The following is a 13,918-nucleotide window of genomic DNA, read 5'->3' as shown; positions in this document are numbered from 1 at the left end:
GCATCCGAGTTCAGATTGCTTTCCAGAGCAGTCACAGTGGTGCACTGTGGGATACCGCCCGGAGGCCAATACTGTCGATTTGCGGCCACACTAACCCTAATCCGACATGGCAATACCGATTTCAGCGCTACTCCTCTCGTCGGGGAGGAGTACAGGAACCGGTTTAAACAGCCCTTTATATCGAAATAAGGGCCTCGTTGTGTGGACAGATGCAGAGTTAAATCGGTTTAACGCTGCTAAATTCAGTATAAATGCGTAGTGTAGACCAGGCCCAAGTGACTATTTTTCAGCTTCCAGTAAATCTAGGTCCCCTTGTGCCTTCAAAATAAGCAGACTTTAACAAACTCGGAACTGGTAAGTAAGAAAATCTAAGGGTTAAACAAGTTCACGAGAACTGGCAGTTTCTCAAGAAGACACTATTAAATGCATAACTTCAAATTATTCTGATATGAAAGAAAGATAGGACGAATATTAAGAGGTCAATATGGCTCCATCAGGAGCTCTTTAAATGACCTGAAATAAAAAAGGATGACAATAAAAAAGTGGAAGCATGGACAAATTGCTAATGAGGAGTACAAAAGAACAACAAGCATGTAGGAACAAAATCAGAGAGTTATACACCTAGCTACTAACTGATGACAAGAAGGCTGAGGAATTTAATGCCTGTTTTACTTCAGTCTTCACTAAACTGGTTAAACAGTAACCACATACTCAAACACGCTTATTAACATCAAGGGAGCAGGGACAGACACCAAAAATAGGGAAAGAACAGGTTAAAGAAAATTTAGATAAATTAGATCTACTCAAGTGGGCAGGGCCTGATGAAATTCATCCTGAGGTACTTAAGGAATTAACTGAAGCAATCTTGGAACCATTAGCATTATCTTTGAGGACTGGACAAGGGAAACATACTACCTGTCTTTAAAAAGGGGAACAAAGAGGACCTGGGGAATTATAGACCTGTCAGTCTAATTTTGAAATTTGGAAAGATACTGGAAAAAGTAAACGATCAACTTCTAAGCATGTTGAGGATAATAGGATTATAAGGAATATCCAGCATGGATTGTCAAGAACAAATCATGCCAAACCAAGCTGATTTCCTTCTTTGACAGAATTACTAGATTGGCGGGAGAGGGGGAGAGCAGCAGACATGATAGTTCTTGATTTTAGTAACACTTTTGACACAGTCCCACATGCGGGTCTCATAAGCAAGCTAGGGAAATGTGGTATAGATGAAGTTACTGTAAGGTTGGTACACAACAAGTTGAAAGACTGTATTCAAAAGTAGTTATCAATAGTTTGCTGTCAAACTGGGAGGTCATATCTAGTGGGTTCACACTGCAGGGGTCAATCCTGAGTCCAGTACTGTTCAATATTTTACTTGGATACTGGAGTGGAGATTAGGCTTACAAAATTTGGATGACACCAAGATGGGAGGGGTTACAAGCACTTTCAAGGACATAATTCGAATTCAAAATGACCTTGACAAATCAGAGAATTAGTCTGAAATCAACAAGATGAAATTCAGTAGAGGTAAGTTCACTTAGTACTTCACTTAGTAAGAAAAATAATGAAATGCACAACTACAGAATGGGAAATAACTGGTTAGGTAGGAATACTGCTGAAGAGATGCTGGGAATTACAGTAGATCACAAATTATATATGAATCAACAATGTGATGCAGTTACAAAAAAGGCTAATGTCATTCTGGAATGTATTAACAGGAGCGTCGAGGTAACTGTCCTGGTCTACTTGGCAACGTGAGGCCTCAGCTGGAGTGCTGTGTCCAATTCTAGGTACCGCACTTTAGAAAAAAATACGGACAAACTCGAGAAAATCCAGGAAAGTAACAAAAATGAAAAATGGTTTAGAAAACCTGATCTATGTGGCGAGGTTAAAAACTGGGTATGTTTTATCGTGAGAAAAGACGACAGGGGAAACTTGATAAAAATCTTCAAATATGTTAAGGGCTGTTCTAAAGAGGATGTTGATCAATTATTCTCCATATCCACTGAAGGTAGGACAAGTAATAATGTTATAATAAGCAGGAAGGGGAGACTGAAGTTGGATATTAGGAAAATATGTTCTAACTCTCAGGGTAGTGAAGCTCTGGAACAGGCTTCCAAGGGAGGTGGTGGAATCCCCATCATTGGAAGCTTTTAGGAATAGGTTGGTCTGGGATGGTCTAGGTTTACTTGGTCCTACCTCAGCACCAAGGATTGGACTTGATGACTTCTTCAAGTCTCTTCCAGTCCTACATTTCTGAAGTCAGCAGGATGACCAAACTCTGTCATTCTGCTGCTCAACAATCTGCAGCCCCAGAGAGTCTAAATAAACCATCCACACTATCGCACCACAACATAGACCAATTCAGTACAGAAGGAGCTTCCCAACATGGGGCCTGTCCATTTTTGTGCCACAACTCTTTGTCTACTTGACAGCACTGCAACCCTACTCTCTGCGGATCAGCTCTGCATTTGGGGAGAACAATACTGACCTCCTTTAAAAGTGCTTTGAGATCTCCTGATGTAAGAGTTCAGTATGATTACTGATATTTAGTACCATGCTGTAACAAGAAACTCACTCTTGTGGATATACTTGCTCAGACCAGCCCTCAGCAGGGCTTTTCCTTCTTACAAAGCAGCCTCTCCCATCTTAATGGGGTTTCGTGACATCCTTCCCTAGCCCATGACTCAGGCTTCTCTCTCATAGGCTAACATAAGCCACATTCTCTGGACACTGGTCTGTCCATGAAAATCCAGTCCCAAGACTCACCTTTAGGTTCAGTATATCATCCAATGCCTTGAAACAGCCATTGGGTCCATAAACAGGGTCTGTCCCTCTCTGCCGCGGGTGCCACATTAACATGAGCTGCAGCCATTTCTCTAGCCGCCCAGCCAAAATGCTATGAGGCAGAAACAAGAAGAACCAGAGAAGAAAGACATGTTTCAGTTGGCCATACCAGTTGGCATCCACAAAAAGAAATGCGAAGCTCAGACCTCCCGCCATAATCTCTTAATTAAAGAACAAAGAAAGGAGCATGGAACCTTCTACAGCAAGCTAACAGGATCCTCCTGTTTTCATCTACAGAAACTTCAGCCAGATTAGACCATGTGCATTGGGTACTAAACTTTTCAACAGATCAGCAGGGTCATAGAAACAAAACAGACCCGTTCTTATTCGCAGGAGGACATAGCCAGCTTATCCCCATGAGGTGCATTTGAGTCTCACCTGTTTAGATTATTGGGATATGGTAAACTGCTAGAAAATTTCACTTCTCCAGCCAAGTCTTCATAGACAACAATATCCAACTCGCTCTTCTGTCGCACTTTTGTGTGCCTAAAGAGTTCAAGCAGGTACAGTGACAAAGTAAAGAAGGTTCTGCGATCCCTCTACATGATCACAACTCACCTCACCCTTCCCAGGGCCCACATTAGCCTCTAGCCTATTTCACAACACACAGAGGCTGCTGAAAACACAGACACACAGCTAACAAAATCGGTCCCAAGTATCTTATCCAGCCATTTGCAACTCCCCTGCAAAACATCTCAACTTGTATTTAAACCTGACAGCAGATATGCTGATCTGCTCCAGCTCCAGGTTAATTCTGTTTGCCCAAAGATTGTCAATCCCACTGGCCCCACAGATAACATAGGTCTGTCCAAAAGAGATTTACCAGGGAAGACTGAGCCTGGCAGCCAACTCAACACTCAAGTGAAAGGATCAGCTCTCCCACCCCAATGGGAAGGGTGACATACTAATTCCACCAGCCCCAGGAACCACCCAACCTGCATGACAGTCAAGTGTTTGAAGACAGGAAAGCTCTTACAATGCCTAAGTTCAAATCCCTAGTAGGCCATGAAACACAGAATGATTAATCCTAAAATTGAGAACCCCTTCCCTCAAACACCAAGAAAACAGGACAGTAGTTTGGATGCCACAGAGACTTCCTCCTCCTTCTCTGGCCCCATCTTACTCACCATTGCACAGGCTGCCAGTTGGGCAGAAATGGTCTGAAACCTGTTATGCATTCAAATGCCAGTGTGCCAAAGCTCCAGTAATCCACCGTCACTGTGTACTTCTGCTGTTCCAGCAGCTCTGGAGCCTGGGTTAGCCAACACAGGTTAAAGATTAAGCCACTTTTCTTCTCAGACCTCAACGGCACCTGCCTCCTTGGATGTTCATTACTGTTTGCACATCACTTTGGAAAGCTCATGCTAAGTGTTTTATCACTCAGGAGCCTTATTGGACTCATTAGGGGTTAATGAAACACACACCCTCTATGCAGCAGAAGTTAGCAATGAAATGTGAAAACCCAAATGTTGGCAAAGAGCAACAATACAGCCTGTTCTTTTGCTTCAGCATGTGTATCCCAAACACATCCATACCTGCATGGTTGGGATTCCTCTCCCACACCACAGCCAGATTACAGTGCCTGCTCCCTCCTGCTGCTCTTCCCCACAGACCTTGCTGGTCACAGCAACGCTACAAGCTAAATCCACTCCTTACCAGGTACTGCAGTGTCCCAACGAAGGAAGTGCACAGACTGCCCTGATCCAGCTCCTTAGCATACCCCAGGTCAATGATCTTGTGTATTAACTGAGAGAGACAGATGGCAGGCAGTAAGAGGACTGAAAACACATCCTGCAATGAGAGCATGCACTTCTACAAAGAAAAGATGATTTCAGTACTCAGAAGCACTGGGAGAAAGGCAGGAAGCATCAAGGCAGCGTTGCGTTCTTGCATGATCATGAGAACAAAGCCGCAGATAAAGCCACTCCCCAGGGTCATTATGAGCTTGAGATGCAAGGAACTCGAGATGTTATTGCTGACTTACAGTAAAGCCCAGTCTGAATGGAGGGACTTTCCTAGGAGAGCTGGATCATTCTGGTCTTTGAATAGGAGTTTATTTCTATTTCCTGAGGAGATGTTCACTGCTCTCTTGAGGAGAAGCAAGGAAGATGGCCAGATCTGTGCCTGTGCTGGCTCTCTGCACATGGACACAGCCATTATAAGAACTCCTGTGCTGCACCCCTGGTACCCCAATGTAGGGGGTGAGACCTGGGAAAAGTGGGCATGGCCATAACTTTCCCTAGTTACTCTGGTGTATGTCACGGTCCAACCTGGCCCCAGGATCAGGGAAGCATAGAGATGGCTTAATGGTCCCTTGGAACCACTGCATGAGGTGTCATGTGCCACCTCGTGGTGCCCTGACTGGGAAAGGGCAGTCCAAATACTTATGCTTAGACTGGCAGTCTGCAGCAGTACAGTACAACAGCCCAGCCACCATTTCATCATACAGCCAGGAATAGGCACAGAGTGTTTAAACTAAAGCCTCGTGGGACTTGTTTCTGCATATCAGCGAAGCATCAGAGAAGCAGAGATATCTGGTGGTCTGAGCTCAGTCTGTAAGCCAGGAACCACACACCACCCAGCCAATTTCTAAATAAATCTGACACCTATTACCGCTTTGGCAAAGTCACTTCCTCTCTGCCTCACTTCCCAGTCTGTAAAGGGTGGGGTGGGGGAAAAAAGAAGGATACAACTCATAGTACTTTCATGTTCAGAGAAATCATTAGTTGGCAGTTTGGATAAATACCAAGAATTACAAGATGAACCCCACCACCACCACCTCTCAGATCACGTTCAGACCCCCTCATTGGGGCTAGTCATTTTAGCTTGCGAGATCTCTGAGAGGGATCATGTTTTCAGCTTCAGCTCCTAGTCACTCACTCTCACTCACCCACTTCTCTCTCTCTCTCTCTCTCTCTCACACACACACACACTCTCTCTCTCTCTCTCTCTCTCATGCTCCAACCCTTATACTCCACTAGCTGTCTATATGGCCCAAGTCACCCGGCTCCTGCTCACCCTTTGTTCTCCTTGCTGTAGGACAATGTTCTCAGGTTTCAGGTCTCTGTGGATGATCCTGTTCTCATGAAGGTACCTGAGAGCAGAGGCTGAGACAGAGAGAGGCAGCTGTTACTCAGTACAACTAACACCTCCCAGCATTACTCCAGAGGGCCTAAGCCTGCAGGCTCTAAAAGACAAACACAGCTGAGTGGAGATTACAGTGAGGGAGGACAGGGTTGGGGATGCAGTACATCGAGAAGGTTTGGCCATCACATCCATGGAAAACCCTCACTGACCCCTTCCCTATCCCAATCTAGTTCCCCTGGCATCCCCCCAGGAGACAGGTACCAAGGGGAGCTGCAGCAGGGAGGAAATGAGGCTCCAAGTGGGAGAGGGGCTGTAAGGGCCAAGCCCACCTTAGAGAGAGGAAGTGCTATGCTCAGCATTTCCGAGCCTCATCTGTCTTAACATCAGTGATGACCCAGTGACCACTGTGCCAGGCCAGGTCTGCATTGCCCTCAGTCCTTTAGCTGGCTGCAGCCCTCCCCAGAAGGGAATACTTCGACCACATCCAGCTGGCATAGCCATCTCTGCAGTGTCCGGGCTCACACCTAAGGCAGAGGGCATGCCCGGGGACAGATTCATGGCTGGAAGGCCGATACACTCCAGCTAAGGTGAGCCAACATGGTCATCCCAGGATATGGGGAGACATAAAGAGGTAGATCAGAGCTACTTCCCCACTTTGTGTGTTATGAGAAACTCAGGCTGAATGGAGAATTGGGACCAAAGTCTGCATTTATCACGTTCAGCCAAGCCAATCCCTGAGCAAAACCCTGCAGCCGTTAGGTGGGGACACAGCTCACGCCAGCTGTTTGTAAGAAAGAGGCTAGCAGCATTTCCAAAGCCTGCAGCTGCACTTCCTTCCCAGCACTGACTCAAAGGGACTCACTTCCCACTGCCTCCATATCCCTCATGAGGCAACACGTCACAGAGCGCAGAAGAGAATCCAGTGCCCCCAGACTCCCCTACAACCATCAGTCTGCTTAGCCTTACTTCAGGGAGACATCAACAATCACCCTACTCCAGGGGTGACTAACCCTTAGGATGCTGCCTAATCCCCAGCATGGCCAGATCCCAGGATTTCAGATGGGCCACTAGGAGGTATTACTGAGAAGAAGGGAACATTTCTAGCTAACCAGGGTCAGGGCCTTGGATCATTAGACCTCGGGTTGCTCCCTCCACTACCTGTCCTCTCAGCCTGACCATATCATAAGCATCTTTCCCAAATCTGGATCTTAGCGTCCAGAAATCTGGGTGCTTGCATGAACCCCTCTAAGCTTAATTACCAGCTCAGATTTGATCTCGCTGCCACCATCCAAAAATTCCAGGGTTTTGGCTCCCTCTGGTCTCCCCAAACCCTTCCCTGGGGGGAAACCCCAAGACTCAGAAGCCTTGAGACTTACCACAAAGGGAAATAACTCACTTCCCTCCCTCTCTTCCCACCCAGACTTTCCTCTTGGACTAACCTGACAGTATTGATGCAATCTCTTTAATCACAATAACCAAGAAGCATGTCCCTCTATTCCACAAAGAGATAAACCCCAAATACAAGGAAACAGAAATGATCTCTCTCTTCCCCTCCCACCAATTCCCTGGTGCGCAGAGCTTAACCCTCCGTAGATCTAACACAAAAGAGATATCCCTCCCCTTCGGTTCCTTAGCCTACACGAGAGAAAAACTCAAACAAGTATTAAAAAGAAAGCTTTATAAAAAAGAAAGAAAAACACACTGAACATATTATCTCTGCATTAAAGTGAAATACACAGGGCTATTACTTAAAAGAAAATATGAATAACAGACTTTATTCAAAAAGAGATACAATTAACCATTCCAGCAACTACACACATGTAAATATAAAACAAAACATATAAAAGCCTATTGTTTTGCTAACTTTGTACTCACAACTTTGAAACTGAAGATTAGAAGCTGAAGTAGAAGAAGAAAAAATCCCTCTCATAGCGGAGAGCCAGACAAAGACACCGACCCCAAAAATTCCCTCCCCTGAGCTTTTGAAAAAATCCAGTTTCCTGATTGGTCTCTGGTCAGGTGTTTGGTTCCCTTGTTAACCTTTACAGGTGAAAGAAACATTAACCCTTAGCTATCTATTTTATGAAACACCCCCAAATCACAGACAGTGGGAAACTTCACTGGCAAGTGATTTCTTTCTAGAATTAAGAACTAAACAGATTAATCAAACACATGCACCTTTACTATCACTACTAAGTATGTAACTACAAGACTCTACATCTTAAGGACAAGTTTTCACCAGTGTATTCGGAAACTCTCATGGGGAGAGTGCATCAGTACTTTGTTAGAAGCTCCTGAAATGGTTGAATTTTAAATCAAAATTTGGAGAGCTAAACTCCAACGAAGAAGTTTCTTGTTGTTCCCTTGGCTGTATGAAGCCACCTTTAGCACAGCATGGTCAGTTTGTAGCTGGACCGCGTCCCCAAAACGTATGGGCATAGCTTTTCAGGCATACACAATGGCGTAGCATTCCTTTTCACTGACCTGACCAGTGAACTTTCCCTCTCAGACAGTTTCTTGCTGAGAAACATGACAGGATGGAAGTTGTGATCCGGTCCTTCCTGCATGAAGAACTGCTCCTATACCACGCTCAGATGCATCGGTGTTACTAGGAATGGTTTGTCAAAGTCTGGGACCCTTAGCACAAGGTCAGATGTGAGCGTCGCTTAAGTTGGGTAAAGGCTCCTGACACTCATCATCCACTTAACTGCATTTGGCTGGTTCTTTTTGGTCAGGTCAGTCAGTGGCGCCAGCGATTTGGCTGTAGTGTGGTACAAATCACATGTAGTACCCGGCCAAGCCTAAGAAGGATTGGACCTGTTCTTGTGACTTTGGGACAGGCCACTTTTGGATAGCATCTACCTTGGCCTGTAGGAGTTTGGTTCCTCGACCCACTGGTGTCCCAGGTAAGTCACTCTGTTTGGCCTATTTGACACTTTTTGGCCGTAACAGTTAGTTCTGCCTGCCTGATACGCTCAAAGACTTTTCCAGGTGTACTAGGTGTTCGGGCCAGGAGTCTGAAAAAATGGCCACATCATCAAGGTAGGCAACTGCATATTCCCAGTCCTGCTAGTAGACCATCTACCAGCCTCTGGAAGGTGGCGGGTGCATTTCGCAGCCGAAAGGAAGTACATTAAATTCAATACACCCGCATGCGGTACGAATGCTGACCTTTCCTTGGCAGGTTCATCTAGCGTACTGCCAGTACCCCCCTGGTTAAGTCTATTGTAGAGATGAACTGGCATGTCCAACTTTTCCAATAGCTCATCTGGTGCGTGGCATTGGATAGTTGTCTGGACGAGTTACTGCATTTAGCTTTACGGTAGTCCAGCAAAAGCGTATTTCCCACATCTGGTTTGGGTACCAGAACCACTGGAGATGCCATGCGACTGGTAGATGAGTGTTTTATCCCATCTGTAGCATGGTTTCTGATCTCCCGTTCCATAGCAAGCTTTGGGCATGAGGAGACACCCGGTTAGGAGTGGTGTTCTAATTGGGTGAGCATTACCTGTGTCATGGAGTGGTATGCCTGTTCAGTCTGTCCTGGGTGGTTGAGAACAATGGGGCAAGCTAGTGCACAGCTCCTTGATTTGTTGCACTGCAGACATTCCAGGGTGTTGAGAGGTTCACTCTTCCCGCACTCCCTTTTTCCGTGTGTAGTGACACTGTCAGGCCACCAGCATCATCTCCTCCTGGACTGTAACTGACAAACCTGTAAGTCTCTAGAATAAAAGGGCTTGAGCAGAATTAACATGGTACACTTTGGGTTTTAGTGAGGAATTGGGAAATGCTATGAGGTAGTTAACAGCTCCCAGCGCTCTGGACCCGTGAATGGCCCTTCCCATGATGCTTATCCATCTTATGGGCCTGTTGCGCCTTCAAGACCATAACCTGGTCTCCTCTCTTGAAGAACGCTCTCTGGTATGTTTATCATACAGGCTTTTGCTCTTCCTGATCCTTTATGTTCTCTCTAGCAAGAGCTAAAGAGTGTCGGAGGGTGGTTTTGTAGGTTGCTACAAAGTCCAGAAGTTAGTTCCCGGAGAGGGTGTTAAACCCCTCCCATTGTTGCTTTCACCAACTGTATGGCCCTTAACCTCGTGGCCATACACAAAGTTCAAAGGGTGAAACCCTGAAACTGGGATGTGATACAGCCCTGTAAGCAAAGAGCAACTGCTGCAACACTAGGTCCCAGTCATTGGGAGTATTCATTCACGAATTTACGGATTAGGCCCAAAGTTCCATTAAACCTTTCCACTAGGCCATTGGTTGATGTGGTACGGGGTGGCACCAGATTCACCCGATGAGTTTCCCACAGGTCTTTCATGGTGCGCCAGGAATAGATCCTGAATCTGTAAGGATATCGGAGGGCCAACCTACCCTGGCAAAAATGTCTGTTAGGGCCTGGCACACAGCTTAGCCTGGTGTTGCCTAGAGCTACTGCTTCCGGCCATCGGGTTCGCAAAGTCCCACGAAAGTCAGTACGTCTGCTTTCCTCGGGCATCTTTCTTGGAAAGGACCCAGAATATCCACAGCTACTCGCTGAAATGGGACCTCAATTATGGGAGTGGCTGGAGAGGGGTCTTGACCAGATCTTGGGGCTTTCCCCATCTTTGCACACCTCACAAGACTGGACATACTGGGCAACGCCTTGCCACCCTCCCAGTGGAAGGACTTCCCAATCTGTCCTTGGTTCTGTTCACCCCAGCATGGCCACTGGGATGATCATGGGCTAAGCTTAAGAGCTCCCCCGGTACTTAGTTGGACCACAACGCCGTTGTGCAGCTGCCATTCTTCCTGGTGTCCACAGAAAGAATTCCTGTATAAAAGTCCTTGGTCTATAACAAACCGGGATCGGTTAAACGGCTGAGAGGGTGGTGGGTGCTCCGTGCCGCCACCCAAGCTTTTCTGGAGGCTGTCAACTGCTTCCTGTTCAGTCTGGAACTGTTCCTTGAGGCTGGGGACACCAGTCTTCCAGACTGTGGACTTGGGCTTGGTCCCTCTGGAAGCGATGCAGGTGATGGGTTGTCTCTGTTGCTGGTGAACCGCCTCCGCGGTGCACCTGGTGGTATTTCAGGCCTCTGCAGCCTCTTCGGTATGGTTGTCTGTTGCTTCTGCCAGTTCAGGCTCACTGCCCCTCTGCCTGAGTTGAAGATGTGGTTGCAATTGCTGGTGCTGGGTTGCCTGTTCCAGTTCCAGGCCTGGGACTGGAGGTGCTGTGGCTGGTTCAGCCGTTGCAGGGATCCAGGTCCACTACCTCTGTCTGGGTTCTGGTAAACAGACGGGTTCCTGTGGACGGCTCAGTAACAGGAATGATCTGGAAGCTTGCCCTGGCTTGGCTGCGTGTAACATTCCCATTCTTGGCCCACTTCACCTGGTTGGCAAGTCTTCCCCCATGTAATGGGGATGGATATTGTCATAAACTGCAAAGTCCACATTCCTGACCAGCCTTTGTACTGGACAGGCAGTTCAGCTGTAGGCAGTCTACAGCTGGTGACATGAAGGGTAAATGGTCAACTTGGCCTTGCGGTTGATGAGTTGGGATCCCACGAAGGATTGGTGGATAGCTGACACTGGTGCCCCCGTGTCTCTCCACGCGGTAACCTCTTTCCGCCCACTCTTGATTTTCCCTTCGCTCCAAGGGGGATTGAGAGGTACTGGGCCTGGGATATTCGGTTGTATGGTGGTGTAATGACTTGCACCCGGCTGGGTTCTTTGGGCAGTTGCCCTTTATATGTCCCAGTTCATTACACTTATAGCATCTTCCAGCTGACGGGGTCACTGGTCGAGGTGAGTTACTGGAGACTGGTGAGCGTGGAAGAATAGGGTGTCTTGTGGCTTTCCTTGGGTTTGTAGGTGCTGTTTTGGGTTGCCCTGAGTTGGGTTTATTGTCGGTGTGCCCCTGGGGTTTTTATTCCCCTTTACAGTACTTTCTTGCTTTGCTTCCATCATTTGCCTTCAATATCCCCCGCCTCGGTGAGATTTTTTGGGTTTCTGCATCTTGGATGTACCGGGTAATGTCCTCAGGAACACCATCCAAGAACTGCTCCATTATATGAGGAGGTGCAGTTCGTCAATGGATTGAACATTGGTTCCTGATATCCAGGCCTTATAATCTTCCAACGTAGTAGGCGTGTTTGGGAAATGACCCATCTGGTTTCCACTTTTGGGTTCGAAACGCCGACGGGATGATCCGGGGTTATCCCTTCTGTATTGGCCTTGGTTTGAAAACAGTTTATAATCGTATTCATTTTGTCCTTTGGCAGTTTTAGTCGCCACTTCTGCAGGGTCCACTGAGGTGTGACCTACAGCTCTATCATGTACTGGTCCTCAGGAGCTGTAACCCAATGCAGGCCCCTTTCAAATTTTCTAAAGAGGCCTCAGTGTCCATCACCGCCTTGTGGTTGGGAAATTTCTTGTGCGGTAAACAACAACTGCGACGGTGGTTAGGGATTGGTGCGTTCTGAATGGCTTAGCCTGTTCTAAAAAATATGACTAGGCCTGTGTTAGGCCTCCCTGCACAATGTAGCTATGGTAACTTACGAGGCCAAAGGAACTATCAAATCAACAGTACGTCGAGTATCAGCGTAGGCTTGGCGCGCATCTTTGGAGCCTCGCTGTAATAATAATCAATACACTAGAGTATGCGTAGCTTTTGGAGCAAGCACGATATAAAGTTAAAATATTGTATCGCTTGCGCCCAGCTACATACACTCTGAGATTATAAGTTCAGCCATAAGTATCAGCAGCCTTCGCCGCATCGAGATGGACGATCGATATGAATTTGAGCATGAGGTGACGCCTGCATCCACAATCTAGGTCCTCGAGCCTATGTTTCCTGACGCAATCTAGAGGCGCAAGACATCTAGACATACGCTAGGCTCACAGTACATCTACGCGATACTTTTGTTTCCGTTTCGCGCCTTAGTGTTTGTGTGGTTCAAGTGCCCCGCACATAGGTGAAGATTGTCCTGAGTCTATTGACACACGTGGACAAGTCTCGTATTGTTGTCAGCAAGGAGTTTGCGCATAGCATACTTCACTGTATATATGATTTTAAGCTAATGACTGCTGCGCTACCTCGCCTATTGGTACAAATGCAAATTCCCTAGACTAGTAAGAACCACTAAGACTATGATTTACGCTATGGTGTGGTGTTAGGGCTGGTCGTAAACCTCATTGCCTGAATGTAGGAATTCTAACATGGAAGTTGAGCCAAACTAGACCATTAAATGTCACCCAAAGGTTAAATGAGAGCTCACTGAATCGATAGTAATATAATGTACACAACTCCGATTTCTCTAATAGAGCAAATGAGCTAGAGAAGCAACAGAGAAAAAATAAAAAAGTGGAATATCATCGCCGCCGGCGACCTCTAGCCTCGCGTAGACAAGATCCTACAAACCCTAAATCAACTCTGGACATAACGATAGCGCCGCTTCAAATTCGCACAAAACACGGCGCAACTAAAACAATATACGTTCGGCGTAAACTAGGCGATCATTAGTAGAGGGGAGAGACACCTAATTGTTCAACACTCATTGACAAACCTCGAACTCTGCCCTCAATAATGGAAGCATTCTTTGATGGTGTCCTGAGGACATAACCCAGTAACATCCATAGATACAAATAATCATCCCAAAAAAGATACTTCCGTACCCCAGGAAGCGAGCGATGGACATCGTATATGAGCACAATGAGGTCAAAAGGGCAAAAAAAGACTAGGAGCTGCTTGTTACAAAGAGGGGGAAAAAAAACCCTCCACGGAGAGGCACTCAACAATAAATCACCCACAACAAGCCTAGTCAGCAATTACTCCGAAACACAGCACCTACTCAACCGAGGACAATCGACCCAAGACACCCTTCTCCACACTTCAACAGTCACCTCACATAAACTACCAGAGACTTAGCTGACCACGTGCAGCTTGGAAGATGCTTATTATGAAGGTCTTATCCCTGAACAGGTGACATCTCCCTAA

General features: G+C 46.6%; 1 protein-coding gene across 2 annotated transcripts in view; it reads right to left on the bottom strand.

Annotated features, from left to right (window-relative positions):
* Positions 1 to 13,918, bottom strand: part of IKBKB (inhibitor of nuclear factor kappa B kinase subunit beta) — a 36,341-nt gene that overhangs the window by 10,280 nt on the left and 12,143 nt on the right. Inside the window, exons 6-10 of one of the 2 annotated variants that reach the window (XM_032770390.2) lie at positions 5,872 to 5,960; positions 4,510 to 4,599; positions 3,981 to 4,105; positions 3,232 to 3,339; positions 2,776 to 2,905 (exon numbers count right to left, since the gene is read on the bottom strand). In XM_032770390.2, coding sequence (XP_032626281.1) covers positions 2,776 to 2,905; positions 3,232 to 3,339; positions 3,981 to 4,105; positions 4,510 to 4,599; positions 5,872 to 5,960 — 542 coding nt within the window. Of the gene's footprint in view, positions 1 to 2,775; positions 2,906 to 3,231; positions 3,340 to 3,980; positions 4,106 to 4,509; positions 4,600 to 5,856; positions 5,961 to 13,918 lie in introns of both variants that reach the window. The other variant, XM_032770388.2, reaches the window with a different exon arrangement.

The sequence above is a fragment of the Chelonoidis abingdonii genome, chromosome 2, assembly GCF_003597395.2.
Source record: "Chelonoidis abingdonii isolate Lonesome George chromosome 2, CheloAbing_2.0, whole genome shotgun sequence".
NCBI classification, from domain to species: domain Eukaryota; kingdom Metazoa; phylum Chordata; order Testudines; family Testudinidae; genus Chelonoidis; species Chelonoidis abingdonii.
Note: the sequence above shows the minus strand (reverse complement) of the source record. Positions and strands in the feature narration are given on the sequence as shown.